General features: G+C 34.8%; 3 protein-coding genes across 7 annotated transcripts; 1 reads left to right on the forward strand and 2 right to left on the reverse strand.

Moving 5' to 3' along the window:
- Window positions 1-986: 986 nt before the first annotated feature.
- On the reverse strand, window positions 987-4,666 carry LOC132630383 (uncharacterized). 4 transcript variants are annotated; one of them, XR_009578577.1, is made up of 2 exons: window positions 4,545-4,666; window positions 987-1,515 (listed from the first exon to the last, which is right to left on the reverse strand). XR_009578577.1 is itself a non-coding variant. In XM_060345963.1 (2 exons), exons 1-2 carry the CDS (start codon window positions 2,387-2,389, stop codon window positions 1,214-1,216), a joined length of 381 nt encoding a protein of 126 aa, XP_060201946.1. In that variant the 5' UTR covers window positions 2,390-2,493; the 3' UTR covers window positions 987-1,213. The 4 variants fall into 4 exon arrangements, 1 of the variants encoding a protein (XP_060201946.1); XR_009578576.1 differs by lacking the exon at window positions 4,545-4,666 and adding an exon at window positions 4,131-4,530; XR_009578578.1 differs by lacking the exon at window positions 4,545-4,666 and adding an exon at window positions 2,959-4,124.
- Window positions 4,667-6,118: 1,452 nt separating this feature from the next.
- On the forward strand, window positions 6,119-7,410 carry LOC132630310 (pathogenesis-related protein PR-1-like; the record flags this gene model as incomplete). The annotated part of the gene is made up of 2 exons (XM_060345900.1): window positions 6,119-6,285; window positions 6,921-7,410. Coding segments are annotated over 2 exons (507 nt in total), but the record flags the coding sequence as incomplete, so codon positions are not given.
- Window positions 7,411-13,367: 5,957 nt separating this feature from the next.
- On the reverse strand, window positions 13,368-20,016 carry LOC132630384 (uncharacterized protein At5g02240). 2 transcript variants are annotated; one of them, XM_060345964.1, is made up of 7 exons: window positions 19,681-19,991; window positions 17,599-17,870; window positions 17,262-17,298; window positions 17,082-17,179; window positions 16,201-16,262; window positions 13,978-14,101; window positions 13,368-13,813 (listed from the first exon to the last, which is right to left on the reverse strand). In XM_060345964.1, the coding sequence occupies exons 1-7, from the start codon at window positions 19,892-19,894 to the stop codon at window positions 13,694-13,696; spliced, it is 927 nt and encodes a 308-aa protein (XP_060201947.1). In that variant the 5' UTR covers window positions 19,895-19,991; the 3' UTR covers window positions 13,368-13,693. The 2 variants fall into 2 exon arrangements, with proteins under 2 accessions (XP_060201947.1, XP_060201948.1); XM_060345965.1 differs by lacking the exon at window positions 17,262-17,298 and having other exon boundaries at window positions 17,715-17,870; window positions 19,681-20,016.
- Between the last annotated feature and the right edge of the window lie 884 nt (window positions 20,017-20,900).

Consider the following 20,900-nt stretch of genomic DNA (forward strand, 5'->3'; position numbering starts at 1 on the left):
AACAGATAACCATATTTTTTACCCATTTTACCACCCCATGCACCACTAACTTTTAAAGTACAAAGAGTGCTAGCAAATCTGAAGGATTTTCTACATGTTATTCAAATTTATTTTGCTTGAGAATATGTCATCTATGAATAGATACAAGGGAATATTAAATTAACTTATCAAATATAAAGGAGGCAACAAAATATAGATGTGTATGTGTAGGTATATCTGATTTACCATGCTTACCTTTGAGTTGGTGTTTCATATTGGGGTTTCTAGACTTGAACCATATCTTGAGACTCATCTTGCATATAAAAGGCACATTTCAGAGGAGTGGGATGTGTCCTAGTCGTGAACTCGTGATCTGAGATCTGCTCCGGAGCTAGTGGTACATGGACATCATGAATCCCCCGCAGGTCGTGACTATTGTACAAACAAGGTCTTTTGCATGTGTGTATGGTGGAGTTATTCATCACTTGTTTGCATTGCATATGATATCATCTTATTCCTATGATTTGATCTGTTTGGGTGTTGTTGTGCCTATCTGCCTATTTTGTTGATCTTATGAATGTATGCAGAACTAATCTTAATCGACATATGATATCTACCGGTACATATTGTTTGTACTGATACTATAGAATGAAAAGCTTTTCAACTGCTTATTGATTGTGGCAGTAGTAGTTTGAGTATGCTGACGCACATCTACTGATGTAAAATATTAGATCAACCTCAATTCAAAGTGTTTGATTAGACATGAAGTTTACCGAAAATAAATATTGTCTAAACACAAAACATGACCAAGTAGAAATGCATGCCTGCGGCCAACTGGCCATGACGTTCATGTCACCATGCTGCTTGGAGCAGCTAGATACAGCAACTCAGCAGAACAGCAGAAGCATACACCATACACATACAACAGCCATAATAACCTGCAGCGGCCGTTTAAGACAGATACATCATAGAGACACAAATGAGGCAGTAACGGCAGTGGCAAAGAATTCAGCAGCTGTGAACGCTTAAAACAACACTAATATGTCTTAAAATTGTCCAAATAGAAAACATTAGCAATCACAAACTAAGTCTTAAATCCATCATCAAACACAACACATCACAAATTAAGTCTAAAATTCATAACATAAGCTTAAAAACCATGGCGACACATATTTCAATATGCTTCTCCAAGGATGTGTATTTGTGCCAATATACGCAAAGTTCCTACCACATGTCATGCACTTTGCTCTACGCGGTTTTTCAAACACCTCTGACACTTCCTCTCTTTCTTTAGATGAAGCGCATGACATATCTTATTATGCTTCTCTAAAGCAAATGTATGCGTGCCAATATACGCAAAGTTCCTACCACATCTCATGCACTGCACTCTAAGCGGTTTTTCATACAGTTCTTCACACACTTCTTCATCATCTTCATCGTCTTTTTTTTCCTGATAACCCACTTCTTCATCTTCATTAACCATTTCAAAATGTTCCCAAATATATGACCGATCTTTAGGCATGGTTGAACTTGAACCTAATGAAAAGCAAGATAAAACCAAAAGTTAGAATATAACTTTCTAGATAAGAACAAAACCACAAAAGGATATCACCAAACAAATAGTTTCATTGTTAAGTAGATATACTTTGCACCTACAAAGAAAAATTATAATACAAAATATTTGTATTTATAGATCTATGATATTCTTCCATAAGCCATGTGGTGGGGGAACTCCCACACTGCTTGATGAAGTTGATCTGGTAGTGACGTTTGGCCAACTCTTTTAATGGATGTTTAATGCTTTTGGGCAACTCTTTTAAGGTATGTTTTTGGCCAAGAACTCTTTTGATTTCTTTCTAGATATTTGAAATTCTTCAACTACTTAATTATCAACTACCTATTGGGTTTGTACTTGTGCAGTTGAAATTGGCAAAACCCCGCCATAATAGGAGTTTGGTAAAACCAGCTAAGACAATCACAACGCCAGAAGACAAGATCAATGGATACGATTGCGGCCATTATGGAGGGAATCTGTAACTGGACATATCAAAGGTTCAGTGATGAATGGAAGTACACCAAGATTTTCCATCAGAAGTTGATTTTTGGAGACCTATGTTGCTCGGACTCTTCAAAAATGACGTAGGGTGCATGTTGGATTCATCAAAAAAGTAGTGCATTTTTGGAGGATCCGACACGGGTGCTGCAGTATTTTGGAGAGTTCGAGCAACATAGTTGGAGACGACTTCTGTGTGCAGTTGCTATTGCACAGTCCCTGGCAGAGGATTCTTGCTTGAAATGGGAACTTTGAATTGCACCAGAAAAATTGTGTACCTGATAGGGGGAACAATCTCTGCAACCCACTGTAGTGTAACTCTGTAGGTGGGTCAATACTTGTCTGCTTCAATTTCATAGCAAAAATCTCAAAAGCTAATTCATCTCTATATCCATTACAACATTTTGTGATCCAAACAAACAAAATTGACTACATTTTCCTAGAATAAAAGCTGTCTTACAAAAAGAATATGCTAGGTATGTCACACGTCTGTAAGAAGCTATTGACAGTTTGCTCTTGAGTTCCAAGAAATCCATCGTAATAATGGAGAAGAGCTACGAGTGTTTTATAATATGAAGCAGTGAGAAGGCATGCTCTTAAGAAAGATAAGTTTAAATAAGAAAACAGAAGGAAGCTTTCTGTAGCATGTAGATTTGGCATATATACAGGCAAGATTAATAAGTTTTCGCTATAATACTATGCCAAAAGGCTGAGGAAGATATTAGGAGAATGGTGTACTCCATGTGGAACCTATTAGAGCAGTTATTATGTTCTTGTTAAATGTAGAAATGCCTGTACATCGTGCAGTGTTGTAAGCAACTTGATGGTAGTCTCTCCATTTCGCATATTCTGGTTTTAATTGGATTATAATCATGGGAGACTAAATTTCTCTGTCAGTTAATTTAACAGGTTCTAAAATTGATTACCAGGTCATATGCCTTGCTTTACATGCTTAGAGAAACTGAATACTTTCTGAGAGATGAAACTTTTCAGCGTATCTTCAGATAAGTGTCATCTTAGCCACATGCTTATGTTAACATGAGAAATTTCACCATTTTCCTAAGAAGAGTGAATTGAGGATAGGTGAGTCTTCCACCTTCTTCACCTATGTCAAGTCAAGCTTGCCTAAAAGCAATGGCCAAAGCGCAAGAGTACTTCATTGGGTGGCCACGTACATATTGATACTAAAATACAAGTCACTGTAGATGTAGTAGAAAGTCATTTGCAAGGTGATGGCTATCCAAGCAGTAACAATATTCCAAAGTCATTTTCTATTTGAGGGGTCATGTACTCGTACTGTATCAAAGGAATTTCCACATTACAGGAACTCATTCTGTCAGATGCATATGCATCTCCAGCCAAAATGCATGATGTTTCCAGTTTTCATGCACAAACTCCTTATCCCTATTATATTCCAGGAGTAATGAATCATCAATCATGTCATGATTCCATCAACTCAAACTCATCAAAAGAGCATGCAACATCTCTATAATTATGCTAATTGAGATGTGTTATGCGAGAGGAAGGAAAAAGTAAAAGCCAAGGCCACTGAAAAGGAGGCCGAGGCTGCTTCCTAAATCAGTATTGTTTTAGCCAAAACCAATCCCAACTTTCACCCAACTAACAGAATAGGGTTCAACAGCTGCAACAAAGTATCCACCTCAATTGTCTGTCACCAAATTACATGCTTTTACTATTTGCTCTTCAGTTACAATGGAATTCACTGTGATTTCTGGGTGTTAGTGAAGTAATGGAGGATGAGGTTATACTTGGATATTTTTGGCCAAAAACTCATAAATATATTATGTCCAAGTGAGAAAAAGATCCACAATATAGCCCTCTTCTAAGAATTCTAGTAAAGTTGAAACAACATTGATACACTCGTAAAAGTTTCATTACTATTATTGTTTCTCTTCCACCTTCTATTTTCTAACTCAATCAAAGGACGAACATTCCCTAAACTGACAAAAACGGTACAACGCTTCATACCCTGATCCGTAATTGAAGAGTCAAATTGCCCCCAGCGAAATTAAATTTTACCAGAATCACCAAAAAAATTGAAAACCAAAAAATTAAAAGTAAGGATGAAATAACCGACCTGAATCTGCTCCTTTTTTTTTTTTTTTCTTCTTTTCCTAGAGGAATTGATATTGATATTAGATCTAGAGGAGGATGTGGGATACCCATGGAGAGAAGTACATATATATATATAGGGTTAGGGTATTATTACCCTTCTTGGCCCCAAATTAAAAAGAACATTGCAAATAACCCCCCACGAGTTCCAACCAACGCATGAAACGGACCCATAAAAACAGAAAAACAAAAGTAATATATACGTGTTGAATTAAGTAATTCACTTTGAAAATCTTGTTTTTTTTTTTTCTTCATTTGTTTAACAGGTTAATTATATGGAGCAATCTTGATACTACAGATAAGAACCACAGTTTTCAAGACAATGCACATGATCGCGACACAACATAGAATGATATAACATATTCAAAAGCAGGTATACCTCCTCGACCGCCTCAAAAATAAAAAAGAATCAACCAAAAGGCAAGAAAAATATTAATAGAAGGTCAGAAGCTTAGTATCATTCTGTTAGAATTGAACAAAGTGGTCCACCTAGAGCTATGTGCAATCTATATATATATATAGATTATGTGGCATGCTTAAAAAACCAGTAATCCTATTTATCTTTTTCCTCGTTTTTTTCATTTTTTGTCATTACTTACAAAAAAAAAAAATAGATTTAGAAAACCAAACAATCATTATTAATTGAGAAACACCGGTTCTAAAGAGTCCAAAAGTACCGTTATTAAAGAGTCCGCAAGTCTTGTCAGACCCCCAAAAGTATCTTATTCGTTTTACATTCCACGGTATCTTCCGTTTTTTTTTTTTTTTTTCCATCACCTTCTTCTGAGAGTTATATGAATGAATTTATTGGAAACACAAAAAATTTCAAGCCAAAGCCAAGCTCGGATAATATGCAGAGTGGTGTAGATATCCATAAAGGAATCGCCATCAGCGCACAATAACCTACCATTCTCCTTCTTCTTGCCAGGTTTGTATTGTATTTTTCCTTCTTTTTTTTTTTTTTTTTTTTTTTGCCTTCTTTAAGAGAATTGCGTTGAGAGTTGAGACAAATTTAACATTTAAATTTCAGAATACCCTGCCTGCAGCATCCATTTTTTACTTTATGATAGTAAAATAGTTATTGTTTTCCTCTAATACTCTGTTCTTCCTCTGATAAAAAGATATATGCGCACCTTCGTTTGACTCAAATCTTTTCACTCATTTATAATTCTAGGAGAAACACATATCTTTTTCTGGATACCGATTTCTTTCACTTGACGAGTCTCCATTTATTTGATTAGACGATAATGTGTTGGTTGTATTTTGACAAACACCAATATCAAATACTACCACAGCAGTTCTACTCTTACCGGGGATCAATTACAACATTTTACAAGACAGGACAAAAGATAAGAAAAAAGAATGACAAAATGAAAGCATATTCTACAAGATTCGAGAAAGGATAAGGAAAAAATAATGACGAAACAAAAGCTATCGTGACTTTTGAAACTCCCATGTCGTTTCTATTCCAACTGATCTCTTCCCCCCTTCTACACATGGACATGTGAGTTTGTTTTTTGATTTGAAATCTGGAAAATTTGACAATTCATAACTATAAAACGGTAACTAATCCTTAAACTCGATGTTGAACATATACATACTTATGCATCTTTTCCCTTACTATTCTAATTAGTAGCATAATGCATTATACTTTTTCTTCCATCATCGATTTTCAGTTTATATTATGTTTGGTTTGTGTTCGTTGTGTCAATACCCTTTACTTGACAAGTTACTTTTTTTTTTTTTTACTAATAAGTTGCTTGTGATTGGTTGATTAGGAACAGCGATGCATCTTTCAAAGGAAATAATAAATTCAGTTAAAAGATCTGAAGACTATTCTTTGATTGGTTTTCAGTATTCATATAAAATAATTTATGCTTGATTTGTTTAAAGTGGTGACTTGGTGATACTAGACCAATTCTGGTGTTCTTCATCTTATCAATCTTCATTATTTCCTCAGAAGCAACTCCACCAATCTTTGATTGGGTAGAAGAAGAATTCCTAAAGGCTCACAATAATCCAACAAAGAGTGTTGGTGTTCTTCCTTTGGAATGGAATGCAAAATTAGCCGCTTATGCATATGATTGGGCTACTCAGCGCAAGGAGGATTGTGATCACATGTAAGGATTGATGCCATGAAAATATGATCTGACCAACTTGTTAAGTTTACTGAACATATATTTGCATCATTGACAGCTCAGTTAAAGGCGTAATAATCCTAGTTAGCCTATCGAAAGACTTGGATCAATTTGGACATCATATGTAGCTAACCAAATAGGATCAATCTTCGGGTGCCGCCGTTTAAAGTTTTCCCTCGTTGGAAAATGGTGCAAGAATAAACATTTCGCCTGAATATGGTGCAAAATCCTGACGGGCCGCCAAAAATGATCAACTTCTAAATACAAAAGAGAAAGTTCTATGTTGGTTAATTAGATATAGTGATAAACATCAGAACAAAAAGCTTTTGTTAGTCCAATTTGGTAATCAAAAAATTATAAAAGAACAAATAAACAATTGCAAAATGATATTGAACTGAACGGATTGAATTATGACACATTGTTCAAATCATTGATCTAATTTTTTCTTAAAATGGTCAACTTCTAAACACAAGCCTAAAATTGGTTATTTTGTACAAATCAGCTCGTCTTGACCGAAACAAATTTTAGACTGACTATGACTCGACCTTTTATTGACTCAATCAAAATTTAGTCTAACTCGACCATTTGACACCCGTAAATTTTATTTATATTTACAGGCATCATTCTTCTGGCCCATATGGAGAGAACATCTTCAGGCAACAATACAAAGATTCAACTCCAGCTGCTGTTGTACAGAAATGGTATGATGAGAAGAAGAATTTCGATGAGCTGAACAATTTTTGCAAATGCCAGCCAAAAACAGCAGGATGTCAATATGGCCATTATTTAAATGTACTATGGAAGACTACAACAAAAGTTGGATGCAGTGGCACCAATTATTGCGATGACCAAAAGGGTGTTTATTATGTTTGCTCATATGATCCTATTGGTAATTATAAAGGTGTTCATCCTTTGAATCCTGGTGATAATTTAACAACTAATTCCATTAGCTCTTGAAGTAATTAGCGGACACTAGGTGCGCGTTAATCCTTCAATTTTATGTTTTAATTATTTTTTGTGTATGCTTGATAAATAAATAATGATGTTTGATTCTGTAATCACATTATTGTAAGGATTGTTTTTCTTCCCGTCTCACCTGATATTTTGTACTTGAATTCATTTAAATGGGAATAAATGCCATGATATGCATGTGAGGAAATTATAACAACAATATTGTTGATTAATTTTCTTACTATATAATCTCATATTGCGAGTTATCCGTGTCTTAAATGCTTCATCTGTGTATAAAATTGTTGGAAGTAGGTAAACAAGAATACAACTCTCACATGATGAAAAAAAAGCAAAAGGTCCCGCGACAAAAATGATCCAATTTGAAATCCTTGAAAATAGAGAATGGATAGAATATAATTGCTACATCAAACTTGGTGCAAAGAATAAATTAGAATACCCAGTGGATAAACTAGTAATATGTAAACATAAATAACAATTGAACTAGAAAATGCAAGGTCTCAATTGAACAGATCATCGAGCAAGCTCGAATTGAACAGCTGCATGCATATTATCTTTAGTTCATCCTCATGGTACTTACAAATCCTGTAAGCCGTCCACCTATATATATGAGTGAAACCATACGTTGTGTAAGCCGTAATGCACAAACTTAGTTACTTAGTCCTTTACCCAGACTTAGCTCCCGTTTGGACGTAAATTGTTTTTACTTTTTTTTCCAAAAAAAAATATATTGGTTGTTCATTAAATTTGATCAATTTTTAAAACATTTTTGAAGAAAATATTTCAAGTTTAAAAAATTAGTTTGGGCCTGTTTTTGGGTTAAAATCTTTTCTTCCACTCACAAAACTTTAACGTTTTTTCAAGTAAAAAGCATGACCAAACACAAATTCAGTTTCCAAAAAATACTTTTCAACACAACTTCAAAAACTCATTGTTTCACATTTTGACCAAATCTATGTCCAAACGCTAGCTTAATTTCACCGTTTTCCAACTCCTAATGTTAATCATGACAAAATTACTTCTAGCCACTACAAAAAAAAAAAAAAAAAAAAAAAAAATTGAAATTAGCTATAAATTTAGTCGTTAATCTATTACTAAATTGCTCGTAGCTAACAGAATTTTTTAAAATAATTTGTGGCTTATAATTTATCTGTTACTAAATAGAAATAGCAAAGAATTTTGCTCTTTAGCTACAAAATTTATATGTCGCTATTTCCCCTTTTTTAGCAATGAGTTAGCCAGGTTCCAAGATATGATCTTGAAATAAATACCAGTACTAGTGTTTAGGTCCATCATTAATGGAGTGATGAAGATACTACATGACAACTCTTGATATTTAGGAGTTTTGCTGCTTAGGTAACTTCCTTGCTCAGTAATGTAAATATGGCTATTAGAAATGATAATGGAAAGTTCCAGATTCATTTCAACTGTGTTTTAACTGTTGAAACTTGATTCTTTTGTTAAAAGCATATAAACACGACCTGTTGTGTGTATTTCTGATTCCTGAATTTGTAATAGAGTAGCTTTAAACTTGTTTTCTCAAAATTCTGAATGCAAGTGTATGCTGAAATGATTTTGACTGTTAAAAGGCTGGTTTTGCAAATCTGACTATTTTAGATCAGATTTGCAATTGCAGTTAACGGGACGAATGGTTATATTTACAGAAGTAACCAATTTTCGATATCTCTGCAAATATGGTTTAGTTGATGGCAAAAATGGCTACATTTACAGAAGTAACCTTTTTGGCTATTGCTACAAATGAGGTTTAGCTGGTAACAGTGGCTACAAACAAAAGGGCAGGATTTTTAAAAAAGTAAAATAAAGTATATGAAATAGAAAATGTGGGTGGTAGTGTGGTGAGTGGTGGGTGGGGTGGGGTTGGAGGCAGGGGCGGACCTAGCGTATTAGAAGAGGAGGCACCTGCCCCCCGTAATTTCGAAAAAAACTTTGTATATATATATATGTGTATATACCTTGAATATCCATCATATATTTAACAAGACCCCTCAAGCATATCTGCAGGAGTGGCTTATGTGGTCTGTGTGTCCTAAGGCCCTTGGTCTTGGCCGCGCAACCTGAGTCCGAACCTGGGTTGCAACATACATTTTTTTGCATTAATGTTTTTAGTTGCTGAAGGGGAGCCTTGGCGTAACTGGTAAAGTTGCTGCCATGTGACCAGGAGGCCACGGGTTCGAGCAGTGGAAACAGCCTCTTGCAGAAATGCAAGGTAAGGCTGCGTACAATAGACCCTTGTGGTCCGGCCCTTCTCCGGACCCCGCGCATAGCGGGAGCTTAGTGCACCGGGCTGCCCTTTAATGTTTTTAGTTGATAATTGAAAAAATGCATAAAAACAAGGCGTTGCTAGCAGGTTTCGAACAGGCAACCTATTGCATGTAAAAGGGTGCCCAAACAACCAGTCCGCGAAACAAATTTCATGCAAATAAACCATTTAATTTGTATTTATAAGCTAGGACATTGGTTCTATGGTATTTTAGTAAAATTTTAAGGCAGTGTTGTGTGACATCTCTTCGACTAACATACATCTGCCTTTGGTGGTGCCCCCATCGTCTTCAAATCTAGGGTCCGCCTCTGGTTCAAGGTGAGTTGGTGTGTTTAAGGATAGGGAAAATGTTTTCCCTCAAATTTTATGAAAAACATTTCGTCTATTTTGAGGAAAATGAATTGTTACTGGGTCTAGTGAATTCATATGTGAGTTTTCATATTTTTATGGGTTAAAAAGAGGGGAACTTACACAATTACTAGCAAATAAGTATTAAATTATGTAATCTACAACTATTTTCTAATACAGAATCTACCATATATACCCTATAGGTGAGTAAAGGAGAAAATCTTTAGATGTGATAATTTTCCTATAAATAAGGTAATTAAATTTGATAGGTTATATTTTTTTTTCCTAAATTTAAGTAATCTGTCCCTACAACTACCTATCAATATGGAAACATTATCGTCAAACCCTAGAAAAACTCCATTAATAGACGGTACAATTTGCTCATACGCTTCATCTTTTATAAGGAATTGTAATACTATGTACCACATGTATACTATATAGAAGGTATTACTATGTTATATATTGTATATAATATACAAACTTAAATATATTAATTCCTACTATTATACCCACAAATATTTTATTATTATCTTTTCAACTACACTTACCAATTTGAATAACCATATACATGGTATTATTATATTTTATACTATATATAACATAAAACTTCAATATACTGATTCTCATCTTTTCAACTACGCTTACCAATTTGAATATACCATATACATGGTATTATTATATTATACATTATATATAATATAAAACTTAAATATACTAATTCTTACTATTATACTACAAATATTTTATTATCATCTTTTCAATTATACTTACCAATTTGAATACACCATATACATTTTTAGTGTTTGCCCTTAGAAACAAAAATTGTGTGAAAAAGTGATAACACATGCTTAGAAATTAAAAAAATAATCTAAAAAGCTTAAGTAAAAAACTACAAATAGTGAAGATCAGAAGACTTTGAATATGTATATATAAACAAAGCTTGAAAATTTGTATTTCTAGGAGCTTGAGGAAATGAATATGAAAGGGAGAGGACATGAAATTGAAAACTAGAGCACCTTTTGATTGATAAGGTAAGTTTTTATCTTAGAGAATTACATTTTATTGTGTATTTAATTGGGAGAGATATTTTAGGGATATGAAAGATTGTATATAATATAATGAAAAGTTAAAAGATTAGAATAAATTGTATTAATGTAATTTTTTTAAAGTAGTTGTAACTTTTGAAAATTTCTTTTTTAACTCTTGTATTTGTGTGACTTTTCCAAGAAACTTGAAGCCCATATTTATCCATTTGAAATATGAGTGACCCAACTCATTAAAATAAGGGTGAAATGTGCTAATTTTCAAAATATGGACTGAAATTGCCACCTCTAAGTCAAGACGTGTCCTTTAATTTGCTCTCTAATAAGTTGTGCCAATTCTTGCATGATCTAGGAGAGCATCATTTTTTTGTCTAAAAAGTCATTAGCATTTAAGGATATGGTCTAGTGGTCAATAAAGTGAACATGACCCTTGGAGTTTAAGGTTCAAATTAATAGATTATTGATTAATAGAATTATCCAACGCCTATCTTAGTGGGAGGTAGCAAGTATATAGTCGAGGTACGGGAACTGGCCCGAGCCCCATTATAGTAACAATTAAGAAGGAGAAAAAAAAAAGTGCGCATTAGTCCTTGGTCTTCACTTTAAGCCTTCCACCAAGGCATGGTTTTGCTTTCCTAATATGGATTAGGTAGGTTATGTGATGATAGTCGATCCACATGTGGCAATATAATTTCATTCTTCCATATTTCCAAGATCTCTAGTCTATCTAATAGAGTTGAATATTTCAAGGTGTACTTGCTAGATCAATTATACTCAAGCACAGTTTAAGGAGCTAGCTCGTAGCTACCGCTATATTTGGCTAACATGAGATGAAAATATCACTATCTCATGCTTCTAGATTTTGGTGTGTTAATTATCTGCCATATATTTGACTTTTAGGGTGTGTTTGGTACAACGGAAAATATTTGCAAGAAAATATTTTTGAAAAAATAAGTGATTTTCCTACTCAATTTCTTGTGATTGGTAAGCAAGAATTGAAAAATATTTTTTAAGAGCATTAATTGTATATACACAAACCAAAACATTATGAGATTTTTGAATTTTGAGAAGGGGGGGGGGGGGGGGGGGTAGTAGGCGCACGGAGGTAGTGGGTAGGGGTGGGGTAGGTAGGAGGTGGATAGCCAGTGGGGGGTTGAGTTGGGGATGCCTTGGTGTGTTTTTATTAATTCGAAAATATTTTTCTTTAAATATTTAAGAAAAACATTAATTTTCTCTTATTTTGAAAAAAACATGATTTTCTAAGATATTTAGAGCCTATTTGGAAAGCCACCCATATAATTGGAATTGAATGTAATTGGGTGTAATTACACAGTTTAGCATCTTTGCAGACCAAGTAATTACATGTTCAGTATGTAATTGATTAGTTTGGAAAATGAATTTGTAGTTTCAATTATGCTATGCTTTTTCTATTGTAAGTTATTGTTAAAAAATTAGAACCGTGTCAATGATATTGTTCGAACAATTTTCACAAATCAAAACCAGATGGGGCGTTAGAAGTGAATTGTATTTTGTTGAATTCTTTGTCTTGAGCTTCAAGTTTTGTTTTTGTCACTTTCTATGGATGGTTAATTAGTCAGATTCTTGAAATAGTTGTGAAGTAGTAATATAGGAGTATAAGGTTTGTGTATTAACTACATTTGTGCTCTTCAATTGGTAACGTTAATATTGGCTATTCAGTAACCTGCGTCAATGAGAGAAATCTTAAAAAAGAAAGTCAATAACTCAAGGATTCAAGTTGCACAAAAATATAAATAAAAAAACATATGGTACATGGCTTCGTCAAACTTGAAGTCATCTTGTTTATTTTAGAAGTTAGTCAAGTTAGATGAGGAAAATTCATAACCACTAGTAAAAAAAGAACATAGTAGGGAAATGGGGGTCCGGGAAATGGTGAAGTTTGATTCTCATGGGAATTTACTCCCCAGAATGTTTTCCTTGAAAACCATTTACACATGAAGGTGGGTACGACGGAAAATATTTTTCAAGAAAATATTTTTTCGGAAAATAAGTTAATATCCTACTCATTTTCTTATGTTTGATGGCAAGTTGAAAAACGTTAAACACTATGAGATATTTAAGTTTGGAGTGCAACTTCTGGTGGTGGTAGTACGCGGGGTGGGAGGTGGGGTAGAAAGGGTGTGCGTAGGCTGGGGTGGTGTGGGAGTGGGAGTGGGTGGGACGGATTGGAGATGCATTGGTGTGTTTTTATTTGATTCGGAAATATTTTTCCTCAAAAAAATATTTTCTCCTATTTTGAGGAAAACATTTTCCGAGGTATTTAGTGTGCAACCAAACAAGGGAAAATAGAAAAACTATTTTCCATCATACCAAACATATCCGAACTTTAAAACCATGGCCCTGATCCATCACCTAAGGTTGATGATCATCAAGGAGGCATAAAATGAAAATCACAAAGTAGGAACATTATTTGATGAGCATTCAATGCAAGCGAAGTCATAATAACATAATTGTTGCCTCTTGCAGTACTTCAAAAATTCTTATTCTGTCTACTGCCTTTCAAGTGTCAAAGCCCATAAACTTCAAATCATGTATCATCGAAATGATAAAAATATGATGTTCCACAAGAACCTATTGGCAAGTCATCTCCAAGTGTGCCATGGGGTCGATCTTTTCAAAGATCTACTTCAAGTTTTTAGCCTCCATTTTGAACAAATGTCGGCAGACTAGACCGATGAAAATCTTGGACATAGTCCTAATGAGCAGTGCATCAGAAACGAGTAGTGATTTGTGCAAATAGAGCCTTGAAATCCTTAGTTGGAGTGCCAGTTCCCTCAGGTTTCGAGGCTAGATCAAATGCCTTAGATTTTGCTTCCTCATACTGCAGTGCCTATCAAAACCGAAATGCCTCAAAGACTTTAGTCTTAGAAGACGAGCCAAACAGAGAGCAAAGCTCCAAAAAACTATGTGATTAAAGCACGAAACTTGAAGCTGACCAAAGGAACAGTAAAGCATCTAGGTAGAATTCAGAAGGAGTCGAGGCCGTTAATATACCTGAATGCAGACTTCTGCAACATCAGCCCTAGCAATAGTTTTAGTTTCTGTCTCGAGAAGTTCATCGTCCTTTCCAACAAGTAGTTCCCTTATACCACCTTCTTTATCTTGTAATCCTCCAGCCCTGATCAAAGACAAGACATAACAATGATGATGAAACAGTAAATCTTGAGCAACAAAGTTTGGGATGATTGTAACATGGAGGTCATTTCACTGGAATAATTAAATAGTCAATGGAATAAGAATAAAAATGAGGGCATGAGTTTTAGTAAGATTAGTGTTGTTTAAGGATGTACATTTTTCTAATTTCACCTATTTGAGACATTATGAGGTATATAAAACTGTGCTCTCTCTAACAGCTTAAGCTTTTATATTAGTTGGTCACACAGTTCAACATGGTATCAAAACAGGCAAAGATCCTGAGTTTAAGTCTCACTTATATCAATTATCACAAAAATCTCCACTTGCGTAAACCATGAAAAAGAACCGGGTTCGCACATGAAGTGTGTTCTTTCTGACTGTCTAAGCTTTTAGATGAGTTCATCACAACGTTGTCAATTCAAATTACCAGTTATTTCCAGGTATAAATATTCTCCTTTTCTGTTTGAGCTCCATCACAAAGAGGAAATTACCTTTATCTACCAGTGACACAGGATACCTGGAAGCATGATTTAAATATCTTTCTCACTGGTGATTCTAGTGAAAGCTTTTTTATGGCTTTCTCCAATTCTTGGTGAGGTCTGCAGTTGTTCTATCTAATTAACTTCAACTTTCCAGTATTCTATACTACACATGATCATACTTTAGATTAGGTAAGACTTCAGTGAAGCATAGTAGATCGATTGACAATTTGTTTCCCTAATAATTGATACCCTAACAATGGTAATGTTTTTTTTTTTTTTTTTTCTGATAAAAAAATTAGAATTATTATTTGAAGAATTCCCTATCTTGTGCTTCAGTCAGTGTTTAGGATTGCGAAAGGCGAGGCGTGGTGACAAGGGCTCGCCTCACACCTCATGGCGAGGCGTGGCGTGGCGAGCGCCTTTTAGAAGCGAGGCAAGAAATAACACAAAAAATTAAAGTATTAAATATGCATATATAAATACCCAAAAACTCAAATACTCACAATATACTAGCAAATATTTCAATTGAAAAACTAAAAGTAGATAGTTGATAGTTGATGCTAAGGGCTAAAAGTCTCCAACTAGATAGTTAATAAGTCATAAGGTCCCTGAGTGTTAGCATTAACCAAATTATAACGAAGCAACATCTATTCTTCTTCAAGATCTCCAAATTCTTCAACCACAAGAGTGTTAGCATTATATTGTCTCTTTATTCTGTTCTGTTTTAAAAAAGTCAGACAACTTTTAAAAAAAAAAAAAAAATCAAAAGGCAACGCCTTAGTCGCCATGTCGCCATAGCCTCGCCTTTTAGGAAATGTCAGCCTTGGCTGTCCATGGCAAGGCAGGCTCGCCTTGCCACGCCTCACGCCAAAAGGCGTAAGGTGAGCGCCTTTCACAACACTGGCTTCAGTTATCGCATTATTTCGTTGTTGTTACTATTCATTTTTTCAACTGCTATGTACTGCTTTCTTCACATAATTGCGTTATTGTTACCGGCTTTCCACTTTCATTTCCGTATTCCCTTTTTCAAACTGGTGCAAAATGCTTTACTTGAGCCGAGGGTCTATCAGGAACAACCTCTCTATCTCTACGAGGTAAGATAAGGTCTGTGTACACTCTACCCTCTCCAGACTCCACTTGTGAGGAGGGTCTATCAGGAACAACCTCTCTATCTCTACGAGGTAAAATAAGGTCTGTGTACACTCTACCCTCTCCAGACTCCACTTGTGGGATTACATTGGGTATGTTGTTGTTGTTGTTGTATTATTGGAAGAATTGAATTACGTGCTCCATAGAGATCGAAGGATGACAACACTGGGAAATACAAACAAATTACTGCATAACAATCCATCTCTTCGGCCTGCCTTAAATATTTTGATCAGCATACCTAGAAATATTATTGTTGTTGCTGTATACCTTGAAATATTATTGGGTTCCTTCAGTAGGTTAGATACTCTGATCTTCCTAGTAAATGCTCAGGAATTTCATCCCGTATGCATTAGGATAGTGCTCGAAACTAAGGAGTGCGAAACACACTTTCTTGTTTATTTCACACATAATATGGCTTAATATCTATAACAGGTATGAGCATTGAACAAACCTTATAATCGTATAAGGAATTCCAGAGTCAGCCAAATATTGTTCAGCCTTTCTCTTCCAAACCTGCAACCTTCATAAAAGTTAGTCTACCAGAATTTATGGATGACAATAATTCCCAAAAAAGAAGAAATTAATCAAGCATCATTCAACTAAAAGACTTGTCACTAGTAATTCCCTTGAAGGTACATCCTTTTCCAAATACACATAACTGGAAAATAGTCATCCTCTCATAAGATGCAAGCATAGGACAACGCAACATCTATATAAGTTATAACATCTAATGTGTTCATGCGATGGCAGGATCATTGAGGAATGCACTTATCGCTATCGGAAAAAAAAAAATACATCTAAAATGACTTCGAGTAGCTTCTGATAGTCCACTATCAGAAAAAAAAACTTGTACAAAAAAGATGGAATAGCTAATAGTATGCACACAGCCTTAGGGGTCGTTTGGTTGTTGGTTAGAGTTATGCATGTATTAGTAATGAAGGGATTCGTTATGGAGGGATCAATTATTCAGCGTTTAGTTATTCATGTATTATTACTAATTCATATACTGTTATTCCATCTTCTACCCTGCACAAAATAAGACCTAAATTGACTCATAACTTATACTACATGTTTTAGTTAGCGGGATTGTGATGTACTTGGTGTGCTGAATTTTATACATAGCAACTAAATACTACCAAACATGGTATTAATTATGCTGATTTTAATACATAAATAATTCACTCCCTACTCAGCAACCAAACTACCCCTTAGTGTTGTTGCAGCTGGGGAAAGCAATGGTCGGGCTATGTGGCCGTCAAATTGGAAGAAGAAATAGAGGAATGAGAGTACTTTTGCAAGAAAAAGATAAAGGAAAAGAATCAAATTACTAACCAATATATTCCCATTCCCCAAACTGTTCAAGGGGTGGTTAGGATTTGTCCCTCCCATTGACCCAACTAGCACGATCTGCTTCACACCAGCTGCTTTAGCTGTAAAATGCATATTATATATCTTAGATAAGCAGATAGAAGTACATTTTAAATACCAAAATTGTCCAAGATTATTCCATACCAGCATCTATTTGGTTCTTTTGGCCAATCCAATCTACCTAAAAAACGAAGTCAATAAATTGTGTCAGATAACAACAACTAAAAAGAGATAAGGCACAGAAACCCACCTAAACTATGGTCAAATTGTCAATTACACACCTAAACCATATGGTCCTACGACGCCCTGAAGGCTTTTCATATTATACTAATTTCCTGATAACAAAATAAGTTAAAACACTGCATGTGCAAACACGCGCTTATTCAAGACTAAGAAAAAGGGGTCTTCATAGTTTAGGCATGTTTCTATGCTTTATCCCAACTAAAACCCTGAGGAAATGAGTGCCCTAAGCATGATGTACCTGTTCAGGATTTGCCCCATCCTCAAAATAGAATTCAGGTCTTCCACCTTTTGTTGGGTCAAACCCGGGTTTCATTTTTGGGACAGCACTTGTAAGAATAACGAGAGCATCGATACCTTGTATAGCAGGAACAAGACTCTCAGTATTCCTGATATCACCAATATAAACATCATCCGCACCACCGATTTTTTGTTTGCTTTCCTCAGTTCTAACCAATCCTCTAGCTGTATATTTCTCTGACCTCTCCTTCAACTTCTTGTAGACAATGGACCCTACAATTTAAAAAACTTGTCAATGGAAGATCGGCGGAATTGTAGATCGTCTTAGGAACAGGAATAGCTCAATTTACATCATAATCTAAGGGGTAGTTTGGTAGGGTGTATTAGGTAGAATAATGCTGGTACTAAACTTTAGTACAATGTTTGATCGCAAATTTAAGTCTGGTACAACTAATACCAGTATTACTTATGCACCCTATTCAGTACTATCCTTATACATAGTAAATCATGACATTAACAATACCAGTACTATTCCTATTCTAATGCTATCACAACTAATCCCGACATTACTAATACACCTCATTCAGTACTATTCTTATACATCCAACCAAGTGACACCTAAAGCTCATAGCCATTTGACATGATTAATCCTAGCATTAGTTATTTACCAAGAAGCCCAAGAACATAAAAGACAAAATTTCAAGAGAAGTCGTAGCTCCGGAATACTCGGGTAGAATATTCTTCAACTAGAACCATCTAAGTCATTGTGTGAAAGTTCTTAAACATTTTTAAGTTCAGTCATGTGTTTACTTAATAAACAGGCATTTGAAATGTAGTAATAAACAACCAATAGACCAACTAAATTTGGTTTTAGAGCATACAAGCTATGTGACGACCTTCACCATCGGAAACAACTTAATCGATGGGTGATCCTAACTCCTAAGAATTGATAAATAATAGTACAACAAACAGAAGAAAAGTACATTCTTCAAAGCTATCAAGAATACATTCTTCAAAGCTATCAAGAACCTCCTTGATAGATTTGAGAAGCAATGGTAACATGAAAACAATTTACATATTATTGTAATAGGACTTTAACCTGAAAATGAATCTCATCGCTTGGGTTCCTATTTTAGAGTATTCTCTTTGAAGGAGTGAAAAGAAAGAGAAAAGCAATATTTTCTAGCATAATATATGTACTAAAATAAATTTTCAGACTGTTCTATCGTGCTTTTTTAGTATATAGCTTATTCGCTTCTGTTATTTCTATTTTCATACTGCTTTGTATTGCTTTTCTTTGTGCGGCCAGGGGCGATTTTAGGTGCTAAAATTGGGGCACGTGAACACATGATTTCTCCGTAAAACTAGATATTTTATGTATATATTTTCTAAAATTAGTATAATACTATCCGCTAGAACCCATACTACAAGAAAGCTAAATGGTCCACTTGATTAAAGGTTGAGTTATTTACCTAGAGGTCTAGGATCAAGTCCCGCTTAATACATTTTTTCCTTTTTTGTTTTTTATTAGTGGTGAATCCATGTTCCAAAAATTCTAGATTTGCCTCTGCTTTGTGCCGACGGTCAAGCGGAAACATCTTCTCTAACTCTCATAAATTTTCTACCAAAAAAATACAATTGTGTAATCATCATATGCCTTAATCCCACATAACCGGTTAACATTACTTCCACAAAAAGCCAAAATTATAAACAAAACCCCAAGAATTAGCACCCCAAGAACTACATAAATAAATTTTGGAAAAAAACGACATCTTTGCTCCCTCCGTTTCATAATAAGTGATTTATTTGAGTTTGTGCACACCCCTTAAAAAATACTACTTAAAAATTAAGAGTATTTTACTAATTTACCCCTAATTAAATGCCTAAAAAAACTATTTTATGATTCTTGATTAGGTAAATAAAAGTAATTCTTAAAAAAATAAAATCAATTTCTTCTTGAAGCCACTTATTTTGGAACAAAATGAAAAGCTTAAAACACCAAACGATATGTGATATGACTACTTGTGAATGTGTATCAAAATCAAGAAAAAGAAAGCCCAAAAGGGGAAAAAGGAAACTTTACCAGTTCTACCACCAGCACCAGTAACAAGAACAGTGCTTGTGTTTGAATCAGCCATGGCCAAAACTGAAAATCTGCTAAATTTCTTGTTTTTCTTTGGAAATGAAACAAATGATGAGGTTGTTGTTGTTAGAAGTGAAGACAATTCTGGAAGTCTATGATTTACTAAACTTAATTTATGGCATTGGTAAGGAGATACACGTGTCAAAGCAGCCATTTTTATAGCACGAAAATTTTAGTCTATTCAAGAATAAAATATGGTGTGTGAACTTAGAAGTGATACTCAAAAGTCAATATTTTTATTTATTTTTCTGATTAATAATAGGTAGTTGGGATTTTTGTACATTTTCTTATCCATTTGTCAGATTTCTTTGTGACCAGTCACCTTATCAACTTGTCATTTTAGATCATATGGTCTACTTATTGGCCTTATAAAGTAAAAAAAACTGATGTGCTGGAGTCGCACACTACCGTTGGGTCTAAAACCTTAAAACACATGGCATACAACCTTGAAGAAATTGCAGAGATTTCCTTCAAATAGGCTGGTCTTTAATTTTTGCTCTTCAAAATTGAATTTATGCTTAGCGGGACATAAGTTCGTGCTGGGCATATCTTATAGAATATAATGATGTGAAAATATAAATTTATGTCCCGTGAAGAAGTTGTTTGTTATGAGGGCCAAAAATTAAAAGACCAGCACAAAATATAAGCGTCAATGACCCCGGATTTTTTATCTATATGGTCTACTTATTGGGCTTATAAGTAAACCTGATGGGCTGCAGCAGCACTCTATCATTGGGCCTAAAGACACATTGCATTGCAACCTGGGCAATTTGCAGGATTTTCCCTTTCCTCACTGGGGGTGGTCTTTAATTTTTGTCCCTCAAATCAGTGGTCTTTAATTTTTAACTTTCGCTAAAAGTCTCTTGACTTCGGGTTTGAAACAATTTTAAAAAAATTCGCAAGGCATAAGTTGGGATTCACAGACCACAACTTATGCCTTGAGGCCAAAAAATAAAAATTGCAAACATCTACCTTAAGGCCTAACTTTGGCTAAAAGTTTGCCTTGCCTTCTGCCTTAAGGCCAACTTATGCCTTGCGAATCCCAACTTATGCCCTGCGATTTTTTTATTTTTTTTACTGAGCCTAGGTTCGAACCCAGGACATCTAAGTGTTAAGTGAAAGGTAAATATTAAAGACCACCAATTTGAGGGACAAAAATT

Source organism: Lycium barbarum, chromosome 3, assembly GCF_019175385.1.
Source record: "Lycium barbarum isolate Lr01 chromosome 3, ASM1917538v2, whole genome shotgun sequence".
Classification (NCBI taxonomy): domain Eukaryota; kingdom Viridiplantae; phylum Streptophyta; class Magnoliopsida; order Solanales; family Solanaceae; genus Lycium; species Lycium barbarum.